Below are 12,857 nucleotides of genomic sequence, written 5' to 3' on the forward strand. Positions count from 1 at the left end.
TTAAAGCTTTTCACTCAAAACTGCCGCGTTCACTCAGTGTCCTTAATCTCCTTAAAGTCAGAAGCTGAAGTCGATGACAGGCAGTTGGTTGAATTATGAAGCAGGTATTGGAGGAGTTCTCAATGCACAGGTCGAGTAACCGATATCATTTTATGCTCGGGACGATTTGTACATTTCCCAATAAATTCCTGTGCTTTTTTTTTCAGTCTTATGATTTCCCGTTTGTGTTTTTCCACTTACACAGGTTAAAGAGGAGATTACTGCTTAAATCGACATCGGGAAATGTGCCTCTAACCCAGTAACAAATATACAGACCCGCTGCCCGTGAACTAAAAACACTTCAATCAATTGGAAGATAAACAGCAAAGGAAATAATTACCCCAAAAGGAGCAAAAGAAAGTTCATCCAGAGAAACCGCTGGGTGAGGTTTACATTTCTAATCTTCAGCAATAATCTATTCAAACACAATCTAATCTTCTTTCGGGGACAGACATGCATCTCAGAAGGAAGAGAAAGTTGTCATGGAATCGGATTCTCTTCCTGATTTCTGCCCTGATCATTTGCTCCCTTTACCAGTTCTTCACCGGAAACTTCCAGCTTTCAGCACCGCGGAGAGCGCAAAACGAAGCTGGAAACGGAGGCAGTCAAAGTCGGGAATATCTCTCCATCCAGAGCAGGAAACTTCTGGAAACGAATCCCAGCATCAGAACCCAGACCAGCAGCTCCAGGACCCCCACAACTGGAGTCCCCAGTACCAGGCCCCCCAGAACCAGGCCCCCCAGAACCAAGCCCCCCAGAACCAGGCCCCCCAGAACCAGGATCCCTACAACTGAAGACCCCAGAACTAGCGCCCCTACAACCCCTCTTGATATAATCAGCAGCTCCAACATAACAAGCACAGGAGAGATATCCACACCAACAGCGACAGGAACACCTCGATTAAGAGGATGCATCCGAGTGGGGAATGAGATCATTCCAGCTCCTACAGCATCTACCCCGGCCCCGGGGGACACCAGCGCTGAAGCGGACAACAGTGACCCTCCGCTTGCCCACACGAAGGGTGAATACCCAACCGACCTGTTCACGGTGGAGGAGCGCAGGCAGGGCTGGGTGATCCTACATGCGTTGGGCATGATCTATATGTTCATCGCTTTGGCCCTGGTCTGCGATGAGTTTTTTGTACCATCCTTAGGGGAGATTACTGAGAAATTGGAAATTTCCGACGATGTGGCGGGTGCGACATTCATGGCAGCGGGAGGATCGGCTCCTGAACTCTTCACCTCTCTGATTGGAGTCTTCATTTCCCACAGTAATGTGGGGATCGGGACTATCGTGGGCTCGGCAGTGTTCAACATCTTGTTTGTAATCGGAATGTGCGCCATCTCCTCCAGGGAAATCCTGCATCTCACCTGGTGGCCTCTATTCCGGGATGTCTCTTTCTATATTTTGGACCTGATCATGTTGATAATATTCTTTCTAGACAATATGATCGAGTGGTGGGAAAGTGTCTTCCTGTTATGTGGATACATAAGCTACGTGTCTTTCATGAAATTCAATGCAGAAATCGAACAATGGTTTAAGGCGAATGTCGTGAAAAATAATAACGTGGTTAAAGTAATGTCGATGATCAATCCGAACAAGGTTAGTGATTTTACATTTAACCCTTTCATTACATCTTTGGCCTGTTTGAGTTTCAAATCTGCACAATGATATTAAAGTGGAGTCTTCACTTGTTAACTTCCGGTTATAGGGTGTGTGTGTGTTTGAGAGAAAAAGTGGGTGAGGGTGTTTGACAGCGTGTGAGTGATTGAGAGAGAGGTAGTGTGTGTGTGAGAGAGGGGGTGCTTGAATGTGTGTGTTTGAGAGAGAGGGTGTTTGAGTGTGTGTGTGTGTGTCTCAGTGTGTGTGTTTGAGAGAAAAAGTATGTATGTGTGTGTGAGGGTGTTTGGCAGTGTGTGTGTTTGAGGAGTGCATGTGTGTGTGTGAGAGAGGGTGTTTGAGAACGTGTGTGTGAGGGTGTTTGAGAGTGTGTGTATGTGTTTGACTGTGTGTTTGAGAGAGGATGTTTGGGTGTGTTTGTTTGAGAGAGAGTTTGTGTTTGAGAGAGAGGGTGTTTGAGTGTGTGTGTGTGTTTCTGTGTGTGTGAGGGTGTTTGAAAGTGTGTGTATGTCTTTGAGAGAGAGAGGGTGTGTGTGTGAGAGGGTGTTTGAGAGAGAGTGCATGTGCGTGAGAGGGTGTTTGAGAGTGTGTGTCTTTGTGTGTGTGTGTGTGTGTTGGGGGGGGTGTTGGACAGTGTGTGTGAATGTTTGAAAGAGAAAGAGTGTGTGTGTGAGGGTGTTTGAGAGTGTGTGTGTGAATGTGTGTGTGTGTGGGGGGGTGGGGGGGGGGTGGTTGGACAGTGTGTGTGAGTGTTTGAGAGAGAAAGAGTGTGTGTGTGAGGGTGTAAGTGTGAAAAACTTAGCAACTGAAGTTTGGTCAATGGCATCACCGGATACCGAAGGATCTTATGGAGGTTCTATATAACCGGCAAAGGTCCCTTTTTACAATAGCCCATTCACTGTTCTGTAGAATTAATGATGCCCAAGTTATGCAGTAAGTTCCATGTGTTTGGCGTGGAGGTTCGTGTTTCTGTGCTATTGCTGTAGCTGAGGGAGCTGCTGCTGTAACTACACCCTTTAGGTGCAGCAGGGCTAATGGCGGAGGTATTCGCTCAGTCTAGTGACATTCCACTCTTGCGATCATTTCTGGATCAATGTTGTGAAGAGATTTAAGCGGATGGTCTGTTGGAAGAAACTGACCATTAGTGAGCAGATTGTCGCGGGTGAGAGATACTTGTTGACATTATTTGAAAACTCGACTCGTTCCATTATTTGTTGGTGAGTTGGATCAATTAAGTAGGAGTGAGTTTAAACCAAATTAAATCTATCTTCTAGCAACATTTAAATTGTATAACTGCCTGTAACTGACTGCCTTGCATTTATTTCACGCTATTGGCAGCGAATAGGACGCAGCAAAAATCGTTTCAATGAATCGGTTGTTGAGTTTGAAAATATTGGAAAGTTAGACAGTGCACTGGATTTTATAAATGACTTAACAGAAACAGAAACCCTAGTTCATGGACCAGGCCCTAGACGCGCTGGTCGCCAGGACTGTAGAAAAAGTGCTGCAGGTCTCCAAGTGAGTCTCCAAGCAGACTGGTGCCGTATTGAATGCTGTCTCTACAACTCCCGGGACCGAAGCAGGAACTGTTACAAAAGATGAGGAATACGTGTTATTATATAGGATGAGCAGAGACCACGTGCGGATGAGGAAAGTTGTGCTTGCAAAGAAGCAGCAGTACCGCCCCAGAGAAAGGTTAGCACAAATACAAAGTATGGTGGAGATGACTGGGTTACGGAGGCAAGGATAGATAATCAAGTGTTCGCTCCACTTCTTACTGAACTCATATCCTTACCCCACCCACCATATAGGAGAGGCAAAACATGAAAGCCGCTGTCAAAAAATCTTCTCCTCACTTACTAAAGCAATCAGACTGAAAATGACCCATTAGGCTCCAAGCTCTTACTACAAGAATGTTACTCTCCTTCTGCCATGAATTATTTCCAAAAATTCACTTTAAACTTTCTTTTGAACTATAAGAAGTCAGTTCTCACCCTCCAGAATCTTATTTCACAGTTTGATCAGCTTGGAGAAAAATTAACCTGTTGGCCCATTTATTTATGCCCAGACCCATCACCATTAACAATTATACTTCAGGTCGTTAATGCCTGTTAATCATTAAAATACTGAATCAGATCTCCTTGAAGGAGACATCTCTCCAATGAATGAAAACTCAAGGCTCCAGGTCTATCTGTGTATTTCAGGTATATGTCCAATGCTTTCCTGTAAATCAAATAACCAATTTCAATCCAATTGGTGTTATATTTTAAGAGAAAGTAAATATAATAGACAGCTTAGTGTCCAGTGTAATTTGGAATGTAATGTGCAACAAGTGGTTTCTCTCAGATTGAATGACCACAGATGAAAGAAAATTTGCAGCCATTAGGTTTGTGAAAATTGCAATCCCACAACAAACTAGTGATAATCAACCCAGCTCATAACCATTTTATGCTTTGTATGATATCCTCCATGAACATGTCCACCTACTCAACATGACCAAGTACAATACACGCATGGGAAATGTCCTTACATACTCATCCCCATCTGCTCTTTTCACAGGGGAAAGGGAGTTTATCAGAGAAACAGTCACTCCCAAACAGTCCACCAGAGCCCAATGCCAACCGGCACCAACCCAACCTGAAGCAGGTACTGATACAGATAAGCACATTAAGGTGAAGCTTGCTACTGATAAGGGTGCTGAGTGAACTAGAGTGCTGGCAAGGAAGAGACAATGAATGGTGCCAGTGTTTGATCAGTGCCAACAGATATGTGGCGGAGCTGCAGCACACTGAGGGCCCTGTTCAGCTGTCTGAGAAAGCAGATCTTAGTGGCCATGTTGTCAATGGAGTGGTGTGGAGGTTTAGACTTTAATAGTCTTGCTTTCAAATGGAGGTTGGTAAAGAATTGCAATGGTACTGAGGAATCTCTTACCTCCTTGTGCACAATATTGGAAGGCGATCTAGTTGGATGGGAGGGATTCAACAATCAGAAGTTCACTGGCATCATCCAAATGTGGGATGTTTTGGAGCAACATCTGTCTCGCTGCAGTCTGCCATTGATCGTGTATCAGCAAAAATGGTAGCTGCAGCAGAGATCATGTTTCTGCAGTGTACAGGCACCGAGGAATATCTTTTATGGATGCCTGTGCTACTGTTATAGTAGCTTTGGTATCCAAAGTCCAAGATGCAGTCTTGAGGAAACGGTTCTGGAAAATTGCAACATAGGAATTTCAGAACTTCACCTGCCTACAGTTCACAGCTCACACAGATTGGTCATCATCAGGAGATCCTCCACTAATGACTTACATGGAGTAATGCAGCAACAATTAGTTGGTAGGAGTGTGAACATAGTTACGGCGCCTGGTTAACAAAAGCGGTCAAGGAGGGTATCCAATCAAAAACTAAGGCATACAAAGTGGCAAAAACTAGTGATAGGCCAGAGGATTGGGAATTTTTAAAGGAATTAGCAGCGAATGACTAAAAAGCTAATAAAGAGGGAGAAAATTCATCATGAAAGTAAATTGGCATGAAATATAAAAACAAACAGCAAGAGCTTCTACGGGTATAAAAAAAGAGAGTGACTAAAGTGAGCGTGGGATCCTTGGAGGATGTGACTGGAGAACTGATAACAGGGAACAGCGAAATGACAGATAATTTAAACAATATTTTGCATCGGTCTTCATGATGGAGGACACAATAAACATCCCAAAGATACAAGATAAGCAAGGAGCTAATGGGAGGAAACAGTCTCTATCACAAGGGACAAAGTATTTAACAAACTAATGGGACTAACAGCTAGATCACTGAAAGTATTTAAAGAGGAGGTAGATAGGTTTTTGAAATATCGGGGAGTTGAGGGCTATGAGGAGCTGGCACGAAAGAGGAGTTGAGGCCTGGGGCAGATCAGCCATGATATTATTGAATGGTGGGGCAGCCTTGAGGGGCCTACTCATGCTCCTATTTCTTATGTTCTTATGTTCTCATCAAGATAAAGTGTTGGCCATTTAGGACTGAGATGCAGAGCAATTTGTTCACTTAGAAGGTTGGGAATTCTCTGGCCCAGAGGGCTGTGGATGTTCAGTCGTGGTATATTCAAGGCTGAGATTAATAGATTTTTCCATTCTATGGAAATTCATGGATATGCAATCTGGCAGGAAAGTGGAGTTGAGGTTGAAGATCAGTTCATGATCTTATTAAATGCAAAGCAGGTTCAAGGGGCCAAGTGACCTATTCCTGGTCATATTTCTCGTGATCAATAACCACCAGTTAACACATTGCCATTATTACTTTACAACTGTAGCATACCATCATTAGTTTAATCATGTCTTGTGAAACACAGATTTTCCAGTATATTTGTTGGGATTGAATGGATGAATGAATGGCAGATTGTATAAACTCCAGATACAAATCTATGTACAAAGTACAAGGGCCAGCTGAATCTCTCTGTGTGGCCATTAACTTCTTACAGTCTATCCAGTACATGTACCAGCTGGGCAGTTACCCAGTGTTACGGTTCTGTTCCATTTGTAGCTCATTGTCCTACTATGTAGTTAGATATGATTTCCAGCCCCAGTTCCAACACAATGCCATAGAAACACACATTTAAAATGGATGGTTTATGCTTCTATTTACTGGGTAAATATGCAGCCTGTTGTGAAAGTTAATGCTAGAACAGTCGCAGGCTGGTAGATAACCAACGTTACTAACTGCCATTGCCGGATTGTGTTTACCAGGTAAAGCTGGCAAACAGTCATTGCCCAGAGTCCACCCAACCACATTACTGAGAGGGACTCTTCCTCCTAATCCCAGTTCATGTTGTATTCCCCGGTTCCAGTAGTGAATCTGTGTTTATTTGGAAACAAGCAATGGACTCATTGCAACCAACCTCAGTGGAGGGTCAAGGATCCATTAAATTCTACTTTAAAGTAATAGGTTGTTTCTCGATTATCTGAGTTGCCCTGTGACTGCCTTTGCCCTAGTGTTGCAGTGAGATGGGCAGGGTTACACTACTGGCACCAATGGCCAGAGAGGGCCAGCCGTGGAGATTGGTGGTGCCCATTATACAGGTTACAGAACCCAAAAAGGTCACTCACTCTATCAGGGCGATGGGAGCTCTCCAACTGTACTTTCTGCTCTTCTTATATTATTTTTAATTCAATTACAAACATTCACCCGATTCCCTTTACAATGGCCTCAGTCTCTGCTTCTTGTGATAAATCATTCCATGTTTTAGTCATTTGCATGAAAGACTTTTAACTTTCCTCCACATTATTCATTTTAGGATGAAATCTTGGGTCCATCTCCCCCCCACCCACCTTTGCTTATTAACCAAAGAATCCTTCATAATTGAAGCGTTCGAACCCATTCATAATTCCGAACACCTCAATTAGACGATTCCTTAAGATTCTCTGTTCCGGTGACAAGAGGTCCACATTAAATTTACATTTCCTGTTTTCTGGAAAATGTGTCCAGAAGATATCGTGGTTCTGCAGAGAATGAAAATTTAGAGATTAGTTGACGATTATAATGAATGTTCCACGTGATTGGGTCATTAGAGCGAGAGCTGGATGGTTCGGGCTGAGCAAAGACACGGTTGCGGGATATTCCCTTCATCCAAATTGGAGTCGGTTTTCCTGTAACACTTCACCCCCACCCCCACCCCCTGTGATGTGAAGACTCCTTTCTGTCCCTTTATCTAACAGCTTTTTAAACTTTTTTCGTTTTCTAAATAATGTGATCACTAGTTACTAACCCCTTTGAGGTTTTGATGGGTAAACATACTTGACCTTTGACTTTAATATTTTTTCCTTCAGCCCCGCCCGCCCCCTTTTGTTTTGTTTGGTCCTAAATGATTCCATTAGTTTTCGGTTTAACGAAAAAAAAGCATAAAAGCCAAACACTAGTTTCTCTTTACTGTTTTCATGATGATCCAGCCGAGTATTTCTACCAATTCTGGTTTTATTACTAATCCAAGTGTGTTTGTTAATTTTCACCCGCCAACCAGGTCTCAATACAGGGGCACGTTTTGGACCTGATCCCCTGAGTAGCGCCTCCCGCAGTGGAGCAGCCGTGTTTCTGCCGGGCTTTATACAACCTCCTTGAGCTCCAATCAGCCAAATTTTATAGACTTGGAACTCAGCCGAGGATGTTTGTATTTGGGAAGAATGTACTTGTCGATAATGAAGTCTTTCTCTAAAATGTCCTTCTGTAGGGTGCAGATCGCCAGCTACAAAGGAGGAAATGATCCATGTTGTGTGCAATGTGCTTGCTCGGCCCCTTTCACATGAACTTGTCTTACAAGGACGTTCCTTGTCATTTAGTCTCACTCTAATCCTGTTTTACCCTGACCTACTTTAAAGCAATTGCTGTGGAGCTTCCTAATTCATTAAAGGCTGTGGGGTGCAGGAGAGAGAGAGAGTCGGGAACATATCGTGTCCATGTTGTAAGGAATATTAAAAGCACCAGAGCAGTTGTGAACTTTTCTATACAAAGGATCACTCGGTGTCATTTTCCAAATAAACTCCACAGCACCTTTACCCTATTGGGAGGCCCAGGTTTTGATGCTGTTTTAGGCGGGTACATGGATCTGGCTCTGTGCCTCATTCCTGTACTGGTTGTGGCTCCAGGACAGTCTCCCTGCTCCCTTCAATAGCTCCCCTCATTGTACAGGAACCATCTAGAAAGTTGATCTAGAGACTTCCCCTCACCTCCCCTCCCCTCCCATCCCACCCCACCCCACAAGCTTAAGAAATTTGTATCAAGTTCGGAATGGAGCAGCAGCGAGAATATTATGGGGTCAGAGGCAGTGGACGAGCCGGTCAGAGAAAGATTTCTCACTCGCTGCAGCAAGAATTGGGGGACAGTCAGGGGTCCGAGTGAATATGCAAAAACAGGTCACTATGGAGGCTGCTGTGCGATCTGCTTTGTCCTGTGGAGGAATCTGGGGTGGAATCCTGTCTTCTTTCGGCTCCGTTTAAAACAGGCGCAGAGCAGCAGAGCCGCCCCCGGATACCACCTAATTCAGGGGTATTTGAATCCAGTTGGTCGGATTATTGTGCCATCCTATTGGCCAGCACTCAATGGCAGAATGTTTTATCTCTTGGCCCCGGATGGTGTTAAACTGACAGGTTTACTCATTGTGAGAAAGGGAAATAAATCAGGTTAGCGCCTGAAGACGAGCATTTCGCGGAAAAAGCTGCCGCTTCTCAATGAAGCAGCAACACTGACCCGGTAGAATCGATACATCCGAACAAGGGACAGGAGGAGGCCATTCAGCCCCTCGAGCCTGCTCCGCCATTTAATAAGATCATGGCTGATCTGACAGTAACGTCAAATCTGCACCCCACCCAACCTCTCACCCCCTTACTTACCAAGAATCTATCCACCTCTAGAGCCTTAAAAATATTCAAAGGCTCTGCTTCCTCAGCCCTTTCAGGAAGAGAGTTCCAAAGACTCAGGGCCCTCTGAGTGAAAAAAATCCCCTCATCTCTGTTTTAAATGGGTGACCTCTTATTTTTAAACAGTGAGCCCTGGTTCTAGATTCTCATCCAATGCGCAGAGTTAGAACCATTGTCACCAAGAGAGCTTAAAGATGGCAGATTTAAAGCTTCTTGTTCAATGGAGAGATTTGTATCCCACACAAATGAAGGGTCTTATTGCTAAACACATTGTTCTCTTGCAGTGGGTAGTGTCCCTGCCTCAGAGTCAGAAGCTCTGGGTTCAAGTCCCACTCTAGGAATTGATGATCAAAGAAGTGAGTTCATAACGTGGCCAAACAGGGTGAGTATCAGCTAGTAAATCCTTCCAGCACACCTTGAAAGTGGAAGAGATGCCCATGTGATGGAAAGAAACTAGAGCCTCTACCATCACTATCCACAGCTCCAGGTGAAAGTGTGTGTTGCCACAGCAACTGGGACTCCTGGGTGGTTGACTGACCGCTGTGGATCAGATTGGTGCCAACAGCACAGGGTTCAATCCTCATTCTGGCTGGGGTGGATTTAGGAGCTGCCTCTTTACGTTACCTGTGGTGGACCTGCCTTTGTGCAGAAAACTCAAGGCGATGATTTTCTGACAGCTGCACTGTGCTTACTAACCAACCCAAACCAGCTTTCTCAAAACTGTTGTTACTGCTCCGACTGCCGTTACAAGTGGGAGCTTCAATAGGGTTGGTGCCTTGATCTGAATGTATGAATTTATTTATAAGGCTGTGCTGCAGGAGACACATTCCCATCCCCTTCTCTCTCCCACCCTTGTCTTTCCCTCCTCCATTTCGGCCCATGATTATTCTGATTATACCTAGTGTGCAGACAAATCACATTTAGGTCCAATTTGGGCTGGAGTCACTAAATGTGCAAGGATTCTGTTTGTGAAATCAGTACAGAGGAACTGAAACTCCTCAGCCACCCCCTGTGCAGACAGGTTGATGTGGACAAGTATTGCTTTAGAGTCACGCTCCCAGTTTGACTAACAGCACCACCCTTGTTATAAAAAGAACCTATAAGCAAAAGTACAAGAAGCACACCCTGCCCTTGCCAAATGAAGTCCTGTGGATGAAGTATTAGATCTGGAGGGTAGCAAGTTATCAGGAGAGAGTTCAGGTTTGAATGAAGGGATTGACAGTGAGACAATCTCTCACTTTCCCCTGTTGTTAAGATTTGAAAAGAAATATTGTGGGAGAGAAATTGTGGAAGAAAAAGGTGATCCAGGCTGTCACAAGGATACTGGCAGCTACTTTCCCATTTAATGTATTCTTCAGTCTAAAACTGTGAAACATTTCAATGATCAATAATTTCCAATTTCTCTTTACTTACATGAAGAAGAGTGTTGATTCAGAGTCCAAAGAAGAAGAAGAAGAAGAAGAAGAAAAGGAAGATAACACCAGGCTTAAGGTAGAAGTCAAAACCACACAAGACTCTAGGCGGTTTATATATAGAGTTAGAGTGGGTGAGAGATTTTACTTTAATCAAGGGACTTCAGAAGCTTTGGATAGGGAATTATAGGTACCAGTGAATGAGTTTTAAAGCTACAATCCAACCAAGAACAAGAATCTCAATCCTTATAGAGATAACTTGTCAGTTCCAATCAAGTTATTCCATCAGAAACCTAGCAGAGGTTCCTTACAGTGTGATAGGGTGGGACAGAGGGTTGGAAACTCAATGGAAACTAAAGACTGATAGGACATGGCATCACATTCTCCATTCCAGGAGTGTTCAGCTGTTTCATGAAGTCACATGGAGGTGAAAGGGAAGTAGAGAGAATGAAAAGTAGGATTGCCCCAGAAATTCTTGCATATTTCACATTGACTGGTTGTAGATGTAGGAATGCTCACTGTGTGGCATCAGGAGTCCCTGTTTACAACAAGAACAACAACTTGCATTTATATAGCACCTTTAACACAGTAAAACATCCCAAAACACTTCACAGGAGTGTCACCAGACAAAATTTGACACAGAGTCACATAAGGAGATATGAGGACAGGTGACCAAGAGCTTGGTCAAAGAGATAGGTTTTAAGGAATGTCTTAAAGGAGGAGAGAGAGATAGAAAGCAGGGGGTTGGCGTTGGGGGTGATGCGGCTGGGGGGGGGGGAGCTTTAGGCTTTAGGGATGAAAGTCCAGAGCTTAGGGCTCAGGCACTTGAAGGCATGGCCACCATTGGTGGGGCAATTAAAATCTGGGATACACAAGAGGCCAGAATTAGAGGAGCATAGAGATTTCCTTAGGAGAAATATTCATGAATGGAATTAAGTTTCTACTTGTTTGACATTTTACTTGAATTTGAACCAATTGCCTCTGAACACGTGTGTGCAATCTCTGATTTAAATTGCATGCAATATGTTGGTGTATTTTCTTGTTCAATGTTTAGCCCAAAGCGATTCTAACACGAGGAAGCAGCACACCCTCACTACACAACAGCATGCTACGGAACACCATCTTCCAGCTCATGATCAATACACTGGACCCCTTGACTGAAGGTAAATGACTGAACTTGTGTCTAGTACAAATGTGAGAGCTGGTTATTTAGCAACTGGGAACCTCACCAATTGGTTCATTTTAGTGAACAGAACATGTCAGATGCCCTTTAAGAGTTATTGCCTTTGTTGAAAAGTGGGGTGTTTATTTTTCTGCATTTGGGATGGCAATGGCCTCCATTCATGTTGATTCAGCTGCTTGTTAAATATAATTAAAAGAATAGGAAATAACTAATATTGCTACTGAGGCAAAATATACTATTTTAATTCAAATTGATCTATTGTTAATTATAGTGAAACCCAATGAAACAACAGTACGTCCAGCCAACAGATTGGGGCATTCTGTCCTTTCAGGGTGTCACATGACACTGGATGGAGTATCTATTTCCTTAAACTCCAACAAGAACCATTTTGAAGGGAGACAAACCCATCAATTGCACTCTTTCGATGACAACTTTTTCGTACAGCCAATGTATCACTGTACAGGAAAAGTTCCACTTTCTCTAGGAAATGGGATTTGAGATGAAGGAGGAAATTGTGGTGGCAGTGTTGAATGACTTGCTAATTTATCTAGATTAGGGTCAAGAGTTTAAATGTATCATGATGTTGGAAAGAACAGAGATTGACATTATTTTCATTCTGGATGCTAACCTAGAGCAAGGTTTAATTCCATCACCCAGAACCAATGAGAGTTTGAGAAAAATTCATAATTGGTTACCATTTATCAGGGAAAGATCATCTAAGATCCAATGAACCATTAATAAACAGCAATAAATTATAAATTATTTAAAAAAAATCTTTATTTCCCCCATGTTAGATCTTTATCATTCCTCAAAGCTTAGTCTAGAAAACAGACAAAGAGATTGGTGTATTTCTTGATGCAATCAGTAGTCGTGACATAGCAACAGCTTAATGATGTACATCAGAACATAAGAAATAGGAGCAGAAATTAGGCCACACAGCCTCTGGAGATTCCTTTATCATTATTCCATTCAGGGCTGATCTTCTACCTCAATTCCACCTTCCTTTACTATCCCCCTATCCCTTAATTCCCAAAAATCTGTTGATCTCAGTCTTGAATATACTCAACAACTGAGCATCCACAGCCCTCTGGGGTCGAGAATTCCAAAGATTCACAGCCCTCTGAATGAAGAAATTTCTCCTCATTTCAGTACTAAATGGTCAATCCCTTATTCTGAGACAGTGTCCCCATATTCTAGATTCGCCAGT

The 12,857-nt window shown here is 43.4% G+C and overlaps 1 protein-coding gene across 1 annotated transcript in view; it reads left to right on the plus strand.

Moving 5' to 3' along the window:
- The first annotated feature begins 492 nt into the window (after positions 1 to 492).
- Positions 493 to 12,857, plus strand: part of slc24a1 (solute carrier family 24 member 1) — a 36,264-nt gene continuing 23,899 nt past the window's right edge. The window contains exons 1-4 of the mRNA XM_041174891.1: positions 493 to 1,645; positions 5,010 to 5,021; positions 7,049 to 7,068; positions 11,522 to 11,630. Coding sequence (XP_041030825.1) covers positions 493 to 1,645; positions 5,010 to 5,021; positions 7,049 to 7,068; positions 11,522 to 11,630 — 1,294 coding nt within the window. The remainder of the gene's footprint in view (positions 1,646 to 5,009; positions 5,022 to 7,048; positions 7,069 to 11,521; positions 11,631 to 12,857) is intronic.

Source organism: Carcharodon carcharias, chromosome 26 (genome assembly GCF_017639515.1).
Source record: "Carcharodon carcharias isolate sCarCar2 chromosome 26, sCarCar2.pri, whole genome shotgun sequence".
In the NCBI taxonomy this organism is placed as follows: Eukaryota; Metazoa; Chordata; class Chondrichthyes; order Lamniformes; family Lamnidae; genus Carcharodon; species Carcharodon carcharias.